The sequence below is a fragment of the Miniopterus natalensis genome, chromosome 14, assembly GCF_054644295.1.
Source record: "Miniopterus natalensis isolate mMinNat1 chromosome 14, mMinNat1.hap1, whole genome shotgun sequence".
Lineage (NCBI taxonomy): Eukaryota > Metazoa > Chordata > Mammalia > Chiroptera > Miniopteridae > Miniopterus > Miniopterus natalensis.
In genome coordinates, this window is record NC_142094.1 from 26,854,330 (window position 1) to 26,872,026 (window position 17,697).

The window sequence follows — 17,697 nt, forward strand, 5'->3', positions numbered from 1 at the left end:
GATTATTTAGTGATTAGTAAATGGTCCCTTGAAGTTGATTTGTCAAGGGTTAGAAAATTAGTATAAAAGTATTTATCTTAGAAGGTAAAAAGCACCTACCTTAAAAGAAAGGATCAAGAAGTGTTTGAAATCCATACGTATGAATGGTTTGACTTTTGGAAAAAGCTACTACACACTAAGCTTTTCCTCATCTCAGCATTCGCTTTATTAGTGTGCAATGTTGTTTTAATATCCTTTGGCTTTTCAAATTGTCGTAGAATATTTTCTCTAATTTAAGCCCAAACATTCCATAAGATTCTGAGAACAAAAGACTTATTGTAAAGAAAATTGAAATTTAATAGAACAGGATTTACCATTTCCCTTACTTAAATTGGGGTGTATATTTCAGATTTCAAAAGAGCAAGGCCTTGACGTTCTACCAGAACATGATCCAATACGTGATCAGAGTTGGTATGTGAACAGAAAGCTCCGCCAAAGACTGCTCGAGGAATACGGAGTCAGAACCCGCACTCTTATTCAGTTCCTTGGTGATGCCATTGTCTTACCAGCAGGAGCACTTCATCAGGTATATAAATAAAAACTTGTACTTGTTTAAATAGTAGCCATATTTCCTTTTTGTATTGTCTCTGATTTAGTGGATGGAAATCTAATTTTTAAGACTTAGGGGAAGAACGAGATACAGCAGATCCTCAAGTAATATCTCGTTACACCATAGGACTTTAACTTGTTTATATCAGTTAGACTCCAGTAAAATTGGCTTCATTATATGTGGTTTCACTTTTAAAGTCATAGAACCTATTGACGACATTAAGTGAGGATTTACTGTACTATATATTCAGTTCTCAATAGTTGAAACTTAACAATGGGAGGGTGTGTATTAAGACTTAGAGATCATACATTTTTTAAGGCACCAAGTATGAGTAGAATGAATTATTGGCTACATCATTTCAAAATTCGGGCTTTCAGTGTCCCTCCTGCTTCTCTGGAGGTTGCCAACATAGCAGTAACATATCCAAAGAAAGATGGTATGTAATTTTTATAGCTAGTGATCCACAAAACTTAAAAACTAAAGTCAACACCTAATCTTTCTTTCTTTGGCGTGGACTGTGTGGCACCTGGAAGAATGGTACAGAATAGATGGTGGATATGGAGGCCTGGATTGAAAGCATCCAATGGGTTCCTATAACTAACTGGAGCTACCACAGACCAATTTAGCCCACACAGTAACAAAGTGTACAAAGGAAACCAAGAACCCAAAAAGCTAGTTTGCCTCAAAGTTGATTCCATACTTTTTCTACCACCTGGTAATTGGGATGTATCTCGTGTATAGTTTTACCAAGGAAAGTTTCCCATGTTTTCTATAACTGTATGCTATTACTCTCTTTTTAGCATTTCTGACATTATTATAATAGCACAAAAATTCCTTAAGTTATAATAGTTGCTTAGTTTTTAAGATGTCAGATTCAGGGTTAGATTTATCATTCTTATTTCTCAAAAAGCATTTATGATAAAATATAAACGTATATACAGCCTTTTCTCTACATTAACTTCCTGGGGAAAATGTATTAAATGCATTAATTTATGTTAAATTGTTTTTTCCCACGGACTTACATGATCAGCTCAGACATGTTGGATCATTTATGGTTCAGGTTTAATTGGGATTCACCTCACATACAATTTTTTCCCCCCTGTTGCCTCTTATCAGAAAATGGCTAACCTGTGTCCAAATGGAAAATGCCTTTAAAAGGAGTAGCCTATTTTAAGAGAACAGTACTACAATACATCTTTTTGTAAATAGGAATAGTAGTTGATAATACAAGTTCCCTTGAAAATTCTTACTCGCATATCCAACTTACCCAGTATCCACTCTCTCAGTGTTGAACTTGGATGGTGCAGGTTGTTTTTCTCTTTTTACGGTACAATTTGCATGTAGTAAAATAATACTCTTACTGGTGTACAGTTCTGTAAGTTTTGAAAGATAAATAGTTAGGAAACAACACAATTAGAATATAGAACACTTTGATCAGTCCAAGAAATTCCCTCCTGCACCTTCTTAGTCAACCTCTCCTCCCACCTGACATCTCTACAACCACTTACCTGTTTTATGTCCCTATAGATATGCTTATATAAGAATACCATAATTGGACTCTTATCATATATAGTCTTTGAGTCATTTAACATACATAATGCATTTGAGTTTCAACCATATTGTGTGTATCAGTAACTGTTTCCTTTTTATTGCTTAGTTCATTACATAAATGTACCACAGTTTGTTTTTATTCATTCACCAACTGAAGAACATTTTGGGGCAATAATAAAGAAAGCTACTATAAACCTTCACATAAGGATTTTGTTTTAAACAAAGGTTTTCATTTCATTTGGATAAATACTGAGTAGTGGGATTGCCTGGCCATATGATAAATGTATGATTAACTTACAAGAAACCACCAGGCTGTTCTCCAAAGTGGTTGTACCGTTTTTCATTCCCCAAAGCAGTATATGTGAGTTACATTTCCTCTACTTATTAATTTGGTTTTAAGCATTTGAATAAGTGTGCATTGGTATCACATTGTGATTTTAACTTACATTTTCCTAATAACTAAATATGTTGAGTATCTGTTCATGTGCGCTTATTTGCCATTTGTATCTATTTTGGTAAATTGGGTGTTCAAATATTTTGTCTATTTTTATAATTGGGTTTTCTTATTTCTTACTGAGATTTGAGTGTTCTTTATCTACTCTACTTAATAAGCCCTTTATTTGTTATGTGCTTTGCAAGTATATTCTCCAAATATGTGGCTTTCCTAATGGTGTCTTCCAAAGAACAGTTTTTAAATTTGAATGAAGTTCATTGGTCAGTTTTCTTCTTTTATGTATCATACTTGTATTGTTGTATCTTTAAATTGTTTGCCTAGCCAGGATCATATTTTTTCTTACATTTTCTTTTAGAAGTTTTATAGTTGTTATTCCTACATGTAGGACTGTGGTCCATTTTTAATTAATTTTTGTATATAGTACAAAGTATGGATCAAGATTCAAATTTTTTGCATATAAACATTCAGTTCTAGTACTCTTGAAAATATTGTTTTAAAATACTTTTTCTTTTGCAAATATAATACATTTATATGATTTTTTTTTTTTAATTCAAACATTACAAAAGAGTTCACAGTTAAAATTCAGTCTTTTTCTCAACTCTGCCCCCAGTGCCTCTCCTCCAGAGGCAACCACTGTTACCACAGAGGTTCCATGCGTATACATGTGTCTCTGCTGCTTCTACTTTATTGAGGGGAGAGAGGGAAGGGAAGAGCCATGGTTTTTAAAATAGTAGGCAAAGTTATCCTGTTAAAAAGTTTAGTTCACATATCTCTCTGCTCAAAGCCTCACAAGGCCTAACAATCTGTACTTGTTTTCTGTTTCACACAGGCCCCTTTACACACTCACACATACATATCACTGCCTTCCTCTCCCACTGCTCTTCTCCTTCCTTGTCTCTTGCCACCTTGCCCTCTGTGTGGTTTTCACATACACCAAGCATTTTCTTACCCCAGAACCACTGTACTTAGGAATTTTCTTGCCTAATATTCTTTTTTATCTCAGATATCTGCAAAACATGCTTCTTCACATTAACATAAAATATTTAGTGATAAAATTGACTATCAGCTTTTAATCGATTGTGTTTGGTCATTTATAGTGAGTTTATAATAAAGTTGTGAATTCTCTGCATTCATAAGACTAAAAGTACTTCGGCAAAATCCACTCTTTTAAGTTCTCACATGTCGCTGTGTATATATGACAATCATGGTGTCAAGATAATAACCTCTCTACTATGAACAGAAAAGTTGTATTTTCTTTCTTTTTTATTTTAATTGGTTTTCAGAGTGAGGGAGAGAGGGAGAAACATCCATTTGTTGTTCCACTTACACATTCATTGGTTTCAGTCTTGTGTGTGCCCTGACTGGGAACTGAACCCACAACCTTGGTGTATTGGGACAACACTAACCAACTGAGCTACCCAGCCCGGACCAAGAGTTATATTTTCTTAACATTACCTATTTCTGATTACAACTGATCCTTTAAGACAAGTATGAATAAAACAGTCTATCAAGGGAGTAAAACGTAAATGACTCAAAAATGGCCAAAGAAAGGGTTAAGTGGAATGGGAAGTTCAGATGTGTTCCTCTAAAACTGAACCTTGCCCCTTCAAGCTAACCCTTAAATCTTTAAGCAAAATAAATCAGATTCAGGACATTTGGAAACATAATAGCATCTTATAAACACTAATAAAAGTCACTATTCAAAAAGAGATTTTTAAGGCAACCATAAACTGGCAAAGACTGACAGAATCAGCTTTTTCAGGACTCTGTAGTCTAATCCAAGACTTACACCAACTAGGGGACTGCTTAATGAAGAAAAGGGCAGCTGATTTTTGACGTTAAGGAGATCTCTAGCAGGCCACTGGCTGACCACTGATATGCAACAGACTTCAGTGATCACACCCAACAAGGAATAGTCTTTGAGAAAATAGTTTGGAAAAGTCACAAAACAAGTGGATGGCTGCAGCCCTCAACAATTGACAGCAGGGAAGTCTGAGGCAAGGGGAGAATCAGATTTCCAGTGACCACATTATAATGTTCAGATGTCCAGTTTTCAACAAAAAGTTACACAGCATACACAGAAACAGGGAAGTGTGGCCCATTCATGGGGGGCGGAATTAAATGGAGAGAAGCTGTCCCTGAGGGAGCCCAAATATTGGACTTACTAGATACAGACTTTAAGTCAACTGTCTTGTGTGCTCAAAGAGCTAAAGGAAAACAGGAAAACGATGGATAAACAAAATTACAATACCAGTGAGCAGAGAAATTATAAAGACAGTAGAGCAAGAAGTGCTAAGTTTACATGCTAGAACTTTTAATGGACTTAATCCCTAGGACATGTTTAAATAAGTGAAAGATAAGAGATGGCATTTGGAGGCTGTATGCTGGTATGATTTGAGTTAATGTAGGACTGTAAAGACTGTGTTAGACATGGGGATATTACAGGAGCTGGGTTCCTGTTGACCTGCCATATTTTTGGCTGATTTATCTTGGAACAGGCACTGAACCTCTTATCCATAGTATCCTGCTCAGTGAAATATAGAGCATCTGTTCGATAGACACAGAATGCAGGTGCAGTGAGCCTATACAGCAGTGCTGAAAATGTGAGGCATCCACTGTGTTCACCCTCTAGAGGAACCAACATCCTAAAGATTAAAAAGGAAGAGCATGCTTCATTCATATCTATATACAGGTATATACTGTCTAGTTATCAGTAGAGGCACAGTGCTAGAGTTAAAGAACTCTGCAGACTTCAGCAGCTATTCAGGGGCTCATTATGCCCAGAGGAGGAATTAGAATTTCATTACCCTGTCATCAGTTAGATTTTTCCCACAGCTTTTCTTCTCACTCCTTCCAATTAAATTAATTTTTATACTTAAAAAAACTGGAATAAATTTAAGTGCTTAGTTTTCATTTATTTCTCCTTTCCCAGGAATTTTATGTCTTTTAATATCACTAGAAGACAACCTAGAAGCATCACAAAATCGTCCTTTCTCTGTCATTGTACTGATCGTTAGAGTGGAGTTCTGTGAAATAGTGAAGTGTGTGCAGCCACTTCGTACATGTTGAACAAATAACAGGCATTTACTGGCTTCTTGTGAAAACCATTTAGTCAGGAGAGAGACAACTGTTGAAAAACAGTTGTATTGGTGCCACAGAAGATTAAAGGATATCTTTAATTGGTTAATGTGAAAGAAAGGCACAAATAAAGTCCTAGCACAATTCTAAAACTTGTGGTCAGTATCTGTCTGGAACTACAGTTTTCATCTAAGTTCCTAAAAAATAAACTTTTAAGTTTTATTTCCTTTTCTTTAATCTACTAATCTACTGCTGTTCTCAAAGTTAACAGTGAAGTGACCAAAAGGCTAACAGCTGAAGGAACAACAACAGACATCCCAATTGATGATTGATTGCACTGATAAACCAGATACTTTCCCGTTAGCTTTTTCTTTGTTTTAAGTAACACCAAAAAATCCACCTTAACAAAATTGATGATTTAGGATAAGATTATCCGCCTCTCTAAAGGATTCCTGGAAAACTTCATTATTTAAAAATGTTCCATTTACAGAGTCACTTTACATGAAGTTGTTCAGTGATAGAACTGTCTCATAAAATGTGGTCTGCTTTGAAATGCTATTTGATGAATTGTCCTTTGTGTTTACTATTAAAAGATAACTTTGCTTCTCTTTATTCCCACCTCCTAAAATTTAGTTTACTGTTTTTGCTTTGGCGATAGGTACAGAATTTTCACAGCTGTATTCAGGTAACTGAAGACTTTGTGTCTCCAGAACATCTCGTACAGTCATTTCATTTAACACAGGAACTGAGACTTTTGAAGGATGAAATCAATTATGATGATAAACTACAGGTAAGAGATGAGCTTTCAACTAGCTCCTGTTCTGCAGGCTTTTCATATTCAGAAATATGATACACGCATAACAGCTTAGGCTGCCATGGCCTAGTTTGTCACGTTAGGGTAATGACCAAAGATTAACCCCACTACGCACTTAATTGTATAACTTCTAGTGACCGTGATTTTAACTTCTGGTTTAACATTTTTTAACTTCGACATTTACTTTTCCTGAATTTGGATTTCCATTTAAAAAATCTTTTTAATATAGTGGTTTTTATTTAATTTCTGTCCAGTTGAAGTGAGTAGAAATCCTAGCATCATTCTAAAACATCTCTTTCAGGTTAAAAACATCTTGTATCATGCAGTCAAGGAAGTGGTAAGAGCTTTGAAAATACATGAAGACGACGCAGAGGATATGGAAGAAAATTAGGTGTGTTCCAGTTTGCTGTTTTTAGGCCATTGAAGTGGGATTACTTACTCTTGATCGATGATCTGTATGCACACTGACTTAAGCTTCATAAAACCATCAGTGCCAAGAAATTCTCTTTGTAGTAATTACTTGTTACTGACCCCACAGCAGTACAGCGTAAGTCACAGCTCCTATGATTCAACGTTAGTTATTAAAACAAGCTACATTTAAAAAGCAGCACTTCAGAGCTGTTTTTGTATTATAGTGTATATGATGTTTGTGAAAATGCCAGATTTAATGATGTATTTATTTTTGGAAAAAAATACAAAATTCTATGCTCTATTGTTGATCAGGTGTAAATGTGACCTTGTACAGTTTGCTAAAATAACGGTATTTTTCACTACACTGAGACAGTTACTGTGAGAAGAGGACACACCAGCTGTTGCCTGCACTTGGGAAATTGCTGACTCGCACAGCATTCATGTCATAATCAAAAAATTACTGCCAAATAATTGTAAAAAATGTAAAATATAAAGTATATAAAGCAAATACTAATACAGACACTTCAATATTTTGTTGAAGCTATTGACTGTACAATTAAACATTTTCAAAAGGTGTAATTTATTTAAAATTGTCTCATTTTGGTAAAATTTATGTGACTTTTAAAGCTAAATATTAAACTTAATATGCTATGTAAATATATACATATATACATTTAATGATGTATTTTTTTAAAACATTGGCTTGCTTTTATTTGTTAAGTGCAAGTGTTACATATGGCTTTGTACATTGAAGTTGAAAGGGGTTTTACATTTTCCATTAAAAGGACTTTATCAAAAATGGGCTTGCTTCCTCATTATCAGGGTGACCGACAGCATTTTCTTGTGATCCCATGTTCTTTTCTGAAACATTTCCCCCTTGCCTTTTGATCTTGTAAGCTTTTTTCAGCTTTCTTCAGACTTTATGGGCCATAACAAGTAAGTGCCTCAGCTTACTTGCCCTGACTAAAAAAGGAATACAGGTAATTCCATTATTTACTTATGAACACATTTCATTGAAAAGGGAACCCATAAATGAATTTAAAACCTATGATTATGAGAGTATGCAAAATTTTTTTTTTTTTAAGATTTTTAGAGAGGGAGGGAGGGAGACAGAAACATCAATGTGAAATTGAAGCATTGATGAGCTGCCTCCTGCATGGCCCCACCAGCACCACCGTAATCCGGCAGTGTCCGTCCATGGGACAATGCCCAACCAACTGGACCACACTGGCCAGGGTGAGAGCATGCCATTTCAGATACGTTTCACAGCATGATAGCTGCCAGTAACTGTTGGGGATTGGAGAAGAAGAAGCAGGTAGCAGAGAAGAGCCTAAAGTCGGTTCATCTGGATTGACTATAATTCTACTCATTGTGTGACCTTGATAAGTTGCTTTAATTTGGAGTCTTGGTTTTAATAGGTGACTACTATTAATCACTTAGTTGCCTGAGGTTCATATAGTCCTAATGATTTGGATTTTACTGGAAACATGTAGCCCTCCATTGGCACCTGCAGGATGTTGAGGGGACAGCCTTTTTTTCCTTTTTATTAAAATTTATGGGGGTGACACTGGTTAACAAAATTATACAGGTTTCAGGTGCACAATTTTATAACACATCATCTGTACACCGCATTGTGTGCTCACCACCCCAAGCCAAGTCTCCTATAGCCTTTTCCTCTCATCTGGAAAGCACATACTTTAAGAGAAAAAAGTGGTAAGGCCACATGTAACCTTGCAGGTTGCTTAGTTTTTATCCTGGTATGTCCACTATCTTTTCGCTCTGTGTAGGCTATTACTCCACTCTCCACTCCAGGCGAGGTTCAGCCAGGAATGGGGGCAATTACATGGCACATTAATGCCCCACCTGGCACAAGGGTTAATGGGATGGATGGCGACTACTTGGTAGGGAAAAAAATTGGGCTGTTTGTGATCAGTATATTAAGGAAACATATTTTCAAGAATGCTTGAATTTTCGATATCCACATTTAAGCTTGTGAACGTTACTTTTAAACATACAATTAAAGCTGATCATCATTTGCTCTACTGCTAACACTTGATTACAGTTCCTTCCTTTGGAGCACAAGTTAAATGGCCTAAAGTAATAGACCTAAAAAAGTGCTGCAAGTCCTCGAGCAACAGCATATTCTGATGCAGTGGTACCTTGGTTTTCAGATGTACTTTGTTCCAGAAGACCATTCGAGTTCCGAAATGTTCGAAAACCGAGGGATCCACAGCCGATAGTTAGGCCTCAGGATCTTGCCCTCAGTGGAAGCGATGTAACTAGTTCAACTTCCGAGGCGTGTTCGAAAACCGAAGCATTTCCGGGTTTACGGCGTTGGTAAAATGAAATGTTTTTCAGCGGAGACATTTGAAAACCGAGGTACCACTGTAAACCCCTTGTTTAGGAAGTCAGCGCTTCTGCCGCTGATACCACAGGCTAAAGCGTACAGCATGCCATTCTCCACTAACAGCTGAGGGAACAACAAATGCAACAGGCATCGCAGCGAATCCATGTGATACAACTGTACAGATCAACACTTCTCTGTAAAAAAGGGCTCTGGCATTTTTTCAGAGCTTAATAATTAAGGTGCGTACATTGAAGTCAATACATGTAGCTAGCCTTTCAGACTAAGCTATTCCGTGTACATAAGTACAAAGTATAACCTAACAGACATGGGAAGGAAACTTGTAGTTTATTCTCCATTTAACTTAAAACACTACTGTAGCCCGGCCGGGCAAGGCTCAGCAGTTGAGTGTCAACCTAGGATCCAGGCGATCAGGGTTCGATTCCCGGTCAGGGCACGTGCCTGGGTTGTGGGCTTGATCAATGACTCTCACATCGATGTTTCTATCTCTCCCTCTCCTTTCCTCTCTCTGAAATCAATAAAGATACATTAAAAAAAAAAAAAAGTAAAACACTACTGTAGTTGAATGTTAAAACGAGAGCAAGTAGTGAGCATGTTATGATTCCAGTCCTTCACTCATTCACTACTGTATATAAAATGCCAGCTGTGAGTGTTACGGGCCCTTTTAAGAGGTCCGACACTGACTACCCTCGGGTAGTGAACATCCTAAGGTGACACTAAGGGTGCAGCCTTCCTTGATTTGGATCAAAGTCCACCAGTTCTACCTGGTCTGTTTCATCAGTCTCTTCTGCTTCCTTCCTCTTAGGAAGGTTTCCCAGCCAGAAATATGTTTATCGGGAGAGCCGTTCTCAGGAAAGTTGACCTTAAGTTCAATGGTTACATGACCTCTTTTTTAATCCTTACCTGAGGATACTGCTTTTCAGAGTGGAAGGGGGAGAGACACATCGATTGGTTGCTCCCACACGAACCTGCAACCAAGGTATGGTGCCCTTGGCCGGAGTTGAACCTGGGACCCTTCAGTCTGCAGGCCAACGCTCCTAACTACTGAGCCAAACTGGCCAGGGCTACACGACCCTTTTCATATACTCAGTGTGCCACACTATACTTGGCACACTAGATATATATCTCCATGCTTGACAGGTTGACCTGGGTGAGCGCTGACAGTCATGGTTTGGTCTGGAAGCCACACAGTGCTTCAACCAGCTGTATGTCCACAAACATGCAAAGGTCATCGAGTGAAAGCAGCATGGTCCTGATCTAAAACAGTATCTGTTGGCTCCAGTCCTGGGTTTTGGCCCCCTTAACCATGTAACCTCATTTTCTGGCCACCTTTCTCGCCTTTGTCAATATGAACTTTTAGAATCTTCTGTCGCACTATCGTCCTTACATTGGAGCTTTTACGTTTATCTTCAGGACGTATCCATCCCCCATGGCCTTGGCACTCCGTGCGCACAGACTGAATCTGCTGAACCAGTCCAGGTCCTATGCCGGGAATTCTTATTTGCATGCCAGTACTTTGGCAATTTGGGACAGTACTCTACTCTCTTCTTACCACCTTGGCCTTCGTATTTACAAATCTCATTCTTCCGCAGAGCTAGTTTTTTGGTTGCACCATTGTATAAATCCAAGATTACTGAGAGTTGATGCACATTTGCTTTGTACCTCTCCTTTCCAAAAAGCATATCAAAGATGTCCATGCTGATCTCTAATGTCATATAATTCTCTTTTCTCAGAAAACACTGGGGTTGAGAAATCTGTTTACACTCTCCATTTGGATTCTCATCAGGGTGCTACTTCAAGGCCAGTTTCCTCTAAACATTTTTCTCTTCTCCCTGGGTGGCACTGGGTCTGACCTCCAAAACTGATTTCTTTCACCTTTTCCTACAGCCAGTGAGCAGGTGGGGCTGGTGTGGGGGAGCAGGAAGGAGTGTAAAGAGAATGGTTTAATTAGCATTCTACAGCTGTTCAGTATACTATTCACTATGAATTGGGGTATAGCAAATGGCCAAGACACAAAACTATATGCCACCAGGTTTGTCACCGAGATTCAGACTCAGATTTTTTCTTACTACAGAAGCTATGATACCTTGAGTTACACCTTGAAACCGTATCGGTACAGGAACTGAGAGGTATATAAAGTACTTTGGCTCTCGCAGCAATCAATCTGGTTCTTTTCATGAAAGCAGCGACTTTCAAACAAAAATGAAATGTTGGTCCGCGTTGGGTCACTGGCTGCATACAAAGTGAGTTTCCTTTCTTGACTGGGGAGATTTTCACAGCTGACTTCAGCTGTTCAGTCAGTTCTTTGTAAGTGAGCCAACCAGCTGCAGCTAAGACTGGGGGAATGCCTATCTTTTCTGTGTCTGGTCTGTGAAAAAGACCTTGGCCCTGGGGTCAAGGAAGAGTATATTCCAAGGATGTGTGTTTTATGTGTGGGTCACTGCTTTCCTGCCCCCTAGACTATGACCCCAGATTTGACAGATTATGAAAGATCTGCATAGCTGGGTCAGTGAACAAATTCAAAATGAAAAGGGGAAAAGGAGAGTCAGGAAAGTCCCCTGCCAGCATCGTGAGGATAGTAAATGACTCACAGGTCCTTTCAAACTATTACAGAACAGAGGAAAAAAAGCACAGGACCGAGGTAGGTCATGCAGGTTTAGTCAGTAGGAATTCATGATGAAAGGGCACGCAGGGATCACGTGCCTTACAAAGCATGAGAGTTACAATATGGGCTATCATTGCAGGACAGGTCGATCTACTTACAATTTATTCAACATCTGTTGTGTCTGGCATTGGTGACGATAAGATTTCCCTCAGAAACCTCAGGATTGTGCCATCAATGATGAATACTACGGACAAGTATATAAAAGTACATGGAGGTGTGATACACATCGCCTGGGGTTAGGGAAGGCTTCAGAGAAGGTATTTGCACAACCCTTCAAGGGACAGAAAAAAGGGACATCAAGTGTTGTGGAATATATCTAAATTGCCTTCTAGCCCTTTTCCATGGACACATTAGCTGTCTGAGATTCCAACACCCTTTCAAAAGTGACTTTCAAAATAATTCACTCTTCAACTCTGGTTCTAAGGAGCAGAGGGGGAAGGAGCTGCTTCTGGAACTGCTGTTATAAGAGGTGAATGAATGTCAAGTAGACAAATCCCTGTCAAGGATAAAGTTCAACTGGTGACTTCCAGGATATGTCATAGGCATTTTACATTCTATAATTAAAGAGTACAGATTATTCTCACACCAGGCATCTAGAGACACTGCGACAGCCTGAGGTGCTTTTCTCAGTCAAATGAAATTTTAGCCACCCTAATGTATTTATTTTACCCTCTAGGTTTTTGGAAATGGGTGACTATGTGTAGCATATATGAGAACTCTTCAAAATTTAGTAACTACAATTATAATTATTATGTAATTATAACTATAATTGAATAACTTTTTGCAGAAATTAATTATGTGGAACAAAAACTTTCAGTATTTTGTTCGTAAACTTTTTGCAGATGTAAAGGGAAAACACCAGCCTATGACCTTTTGGGAAAGGAGAAGGAATCCTATTACAGTCAGTTCCTAAAAATCACTGTACTATGAAGAGTCCAGTAAACACCATAGCACTTAAAGGGGGACAGGATGGGATCTGAGCCTAACATTCAAAAATGTCATCAGTGTACAAAACAGATCCAGAGACACAGAAGCATGGAAAACACTGACGAATCTCAGAGGAAAGGTGGGGGTGGGGGAGGGAAGAGATTAACCAAAGAATTTACATGTATATATGGACACAGACAATAGTGGGGGGGGGGGGGGGGGGCGGGGCGGTATCTGTAATACTTTCAACAATTTTTTACAAAACATCAGTGACATTCAAAAACATATATATAGTGGTTTTACATGTTTAATGTTTAAGAAATATATTAACACTACAAATAAACATGGCAAACCTTGAAGTTTGCCTTGGAAGTGGGCATCAGGCGGCTGCAGCTTGTGGCTAAGATGTGAAGTGGTGCATGGAGGGTTATCTGAAATTAGAAAGTGGTAACATGAGATGTAGACGGATGTGGCTCAGTACCACCAGGAGGGTTTAGGGGGTGCAGTTTCCTGCATTGTTTTTCTTGCAGACAAAATTGCCCCTTAAGCAAACACAAAATTCTTATGCTCAAATTGTTCCTGACATGTTAATTATGTTGGGACACATCTGCATCTTCAAAGCAACTGGTTATCAGATGACCTGATCCACCATCTCATATCCCCTCCCGGAGGGGAAATGAAAGCAGCAATTAAGCTCATTTCGACTGAGCCCCATGACAAATGGTTATGTATTCGAAAATGTACAAACTCTAGAAATTGTAGTCATGGGAAATTGCTGTCCATCCCTGGTTAGTGGGGCTTTTGGGGACCTACGGAGGGCGTGTTGGTACACCGCCGTCTGCTTTCATGCCTGCTGCTGGGAGCCCACACTTTGTTCCAAGTGTTCCATTTACATCTTTCCAACCAGTAGCAGCTTATCAAAATTTTCAAGTCAGATGTTTACCCTTTCTCATGACTAGTGTTGTTCCTGCTGTTTAACATGTTTTCTGTGGGCTCAGTGAGTTAAAGACAGGTTTATTTAAAAGGTAGAAAGGGATGACCGCTAATTGAGTCAACCTCAAACTGCTTCTGATTCTTAAAAATCTCTGGAGTTTTGTTGCTTTTTTTCCTGATTTATCAATATATTTGAATAAACAATTTGGGAGAAAAGGGAGTGCCTGTAATTTCCCTACCCAAGGGTGACCAGTTATTGGCTTACTTCTCACAAATCTTTTCTGTTTTTCCCACCTCACAGAGCAGAGACTATTATATGTAAAAGTTGGTATGTTGTTTAACGTTATCCTAACATTTAAACTGAGTTGAAAAACTGAGCCAAAGACAAGTTCAAATCAAGCCTTGAATTGTGAGCCTATGCACTGTTGCCAGTCTTCTAATGAGTCTGTTTAAAAAACCCAAGAGATACCTCAAGTACTATGTTGAACCAACTTCATTTAAAGACTAAACGAAGGTCCTTCTAGAATTTACAACACCCAGGGTTTTGGTACTTGACTACCTAAGGATGAAAACTGGTCTATGACCCCACTGCCCCATTTCTTGCTGCCTCCATTGAAATGTATTTACTTTTAACTCTGAAGCTAAAGGATTTTTGTGGCAGTAGTTGACATGTTTCAAATAGCAGAGTTCCTCCCTGAACAGTCATTTCCTCATGTGAACAGGGAAACAAATATTTGATCTAAAGGCAATACGAGACCTGTTGGTGGCAATGGAGGCCCTGGGACTTCATAACACTCTCAGTAGCAAGACCTGCGTTTAGGGAATTGACTTCAAGGGAGCCAAGTCAAGAACCTCTTTCCCAGGCCACAACCTCCTTTTCCTACCTTTTTCTAGAAACTATCCCTTAGGGAGCCCCTAGGAAGCTGTAGTCCCTCAGTCCTACCCTACTTCCTAATGATCTAGACGCCTTTGCCCTCCCGTACATCTGGACCCTGGCAACCTTAAAGATGCTCTCATTGGTATCCTTGCTTCCTTCACCTTTTGTCCTGACACACCAAGGATACCCTCTCCTGTTCTTCCACTTTCATATCTATAATAGAGAAATAAGCCAAGAACCACAAAACTGGTGCCAGCTTCTCTGGGACCCTTTTGGCTACTAGGCAATCCTAACCTTGAGAGCATACACTGAATATTTCCCATTCCTCAAGATCATGACCGGACCCTGGCTTATACATGTCTATAAACCACTCCTGAATATGAGAATATTTACTAGAGTAAATTACTAGAGTATTTAGTGACCAAGGATTTTTTAAGTCTGCAGCCCACCAAACCCTCTTTGACCCAAGAAAAGCTCCTCATTGTCCACTAGATGGCACTGTTCATCAGCCGTGACTCTTAAAAAGGACACAAGTTCATCTGGGACAAAATAGACAAATCTAAAGAAACTTTTTAAATGGCCATGCCACTTACTCCAGCAGAGGTCTCCAAATAGGCTACACTGAGATGACAAAAATGTGATAAAGATCACTTTTGATCTTTGTATATATAGCCTACTGGCCTAGAATGGTTCAGTAACTATTATTACAGCTCATGTCCTGACAATTCAAATTAGCAGACTGCCTCGCACTAGCATTCACCTTTTAAAACAACAAAGCTTGAATCACAGCTCTCCAAACAAAAAGGAATACCACAAAAAATGCACGGTAGGCTTCTTACAATTGAGCGTGATGATGAACTCAGCTCTCCCAAGTGATCTCCAGTTTCCTGGGAAGCCGAGTGGCTGAGGCGCAGTGGTATAATGTGTCCCTGAGGAGAGATGTGAATGACCAGGTCCCTCGGCACCAGCAGAACCACACAATTCAGCCCCCATGTGGCCCAGTGGAAACAGCACAGGACTGCTAAATCAGACCGCCTTCCTCTTGGCTCTGCTCCTAATCTGGTATAAAACGTCACATAACCCATAACTTTCTGGGCCTCAATTTTTCTTTTGTAAAATAATAGATCTTAAAAGCCCTAAAAATTTTATGACATCCAAAATACATCAAAACAAAAAAGTACCTAGGAAGTGTTAAAAGCAGAAAGATAATGTATTTAACATTTTGAATGAACTCACCTAGAAACAAAATATTTTCATTATTTCAATAACCTTGATAAGACAGACAATGGCTTTGAAGGAACTATTTTGAAATGCCTTCTTCTGACTCCCTTTTCTCTTAAGCATTGTTTCGAGGTAGTATGGATTACTTGTGGTCATCACGGCGGCACAGCTAAGATTCTTACTACATACTGCTTGCTTTCTGAAAGCAATGTTTGCTTTTTAAATTTTTTAAATGTTTTTATTGATTTTAGAGAGAGGGAGAGGGAGAGATAGAAACATAGATGAGAAACATCTACATCGACTGGCTGCCTCCTGCATGCCCCCTGCTGGAGATTGGGCCACAACCCAGGCACATGCCCTGACTGGGAATCAAACTGGTGACCTCCTGGTGTGTGGGCCGATGCCCAACCACTGAGCCACACCGGCTGGGCCTGAAAACAATGTTTTTTGTAACACTGAGAAGCAGAAAATAAGAACTCAGGATTAGGCTTTCTGGGCTTTTTTAATGCCCAGCTAGTTATCTGGGTTCAATGGCAAGAGGCCACCACTAAAGGAAGACAAGTCTGGCTAAACTTCCTGTACATGTATAATACATTATTTGTGGATGCAAGCTATTCTTAAATCCCTCTCAATACCTTAAACAGTGAAGAAACAAGAACACCGAAAAACCCCAAATAGGAGATAAGCCATGTGCCCGGAGGCTAGGTCCCACAACTGAGTGTAACTAGGTGTTTTTAAGTATCTACTCATTGTGCTAGGATGATGCAAAGAGATACATCATCTTGGTCAAAAGGCACATACAGTCTATTAAGAGACACAAATGCAAAACTTAAAAACCAGATATAACAAGAGTACTAAATAGTGTGAAGACAACCTTGCTTCAAAGACAATGGAGATATTGGTTCATTTAGCATGTGTTTATGGAAATGCAAGAACAGGGTCCTGTAAAATGCACGTCAAAAAGCTAACAGTAATGAGAGGGCAGGGTAAGGGAGGAAGGGAGAAGGTACTGGCAGAAGAGCAATGTGATTTTGAAAGTAGTTGTGTCAAAACTTAACAAAGCTCATTTTTAAAAGAGAAATGGCTAGGCTCAAAGTTTGTTTTTGCATAAACTTGTTAAATCTGAAGTTTTATAAGGAAGGTCAGGCAAGCAAAATATTCAGCAACATTGAGATGGACAAATTAACATAACTTTTAAAAGAATGGAACTCTCAAGATATTTTAAGAAGCTAGTTTATTTTGGTTTCATGTGTAGCAAGATGACACAAGAAAAAAACGTGACCTCTGCATGGTCATTTCATCTCATCTACTTCTGCCAGCTTCATCACCAAACACGTGAGCCCAACCCTACCCCTCGGCCCCACTGTCCCTGATTTCCTCAGGAGAGGCGGAATGCTGTTCCTCTGAACTTGTCACTCCCACAATTCCACACAATAAACCAAGTCTAAGCTTTAAACACACCCAGTGCTTACACTCAAATGTGTTTCCCTCCTACGCTCCTCTTGGCCTTCCCACCTTGGAGCACCCCTGGGCTCTGCAGAGGAGAGTGCCCACGCAGCGCTTCACCACCACGTGCTCCCGCCTGAGCATTTTTCATGTGTGCCAGGACAAGAAAAGGTTGGGAACACATTTAGAACTCAGGAACTTCCTTGTTCTTTCTCCTTAGTTAGAAGGGAACTGGGCTACAAAAACACTGAAGAAAATCTGTTACAAACCAAAGTAATCCTTTGACAGAATCTCTTCAAATTCACATTCAACACAGAAACCATATAAAACTTGCTTCTTAAGTACCAACCACATTCACCAAAGGTA

General features: G+C 39.0%; 1 protein-coding gene and 1 pseudogene across 6 annotated transcripts in view; one reads left to right on the plus strand and one right to left on the minus strand.

Moving 5' to 3' along the window:
* JMJD1C (jumonji domain containing 1C) overlaps positions 1-7,696 on the plus strand; it is a 197,277-nt gene extending 189,581 nt beyond the window's left edge. For all 6 annotated transcript variants that reach the window (XM_087824400.1, XM_016220758.2, XM_087824397.1 and 3 more), the window contains 3 exons: positions 389-565; positions 6,331-6,462; positions 6,788-7,696. In XM_087824400.1, the coding sequence (XP_087680526.1) occupies positions 389-565; positions 6,331-6,462; positions 6,788-6,877 (399 nt within the window). In that variant the 3' untranslated portion in view covers positions 6,878-7,696. The remainder of the gene's footprint in view (positions 1-388; positions 566-6,330; positions 6,463-6,787) is intronic.
* Positions 7,697-9,800: 2,104 nt separating this feature from the next.
* Positions 9,801-12,001, minus strand: LOC148091531 (dnaJ homolog subfamily A member 1 pseudogene; annotated as a pseudogene).
* Positions 12,002-17,697: the final 5,696 nt, after the last annotated feature.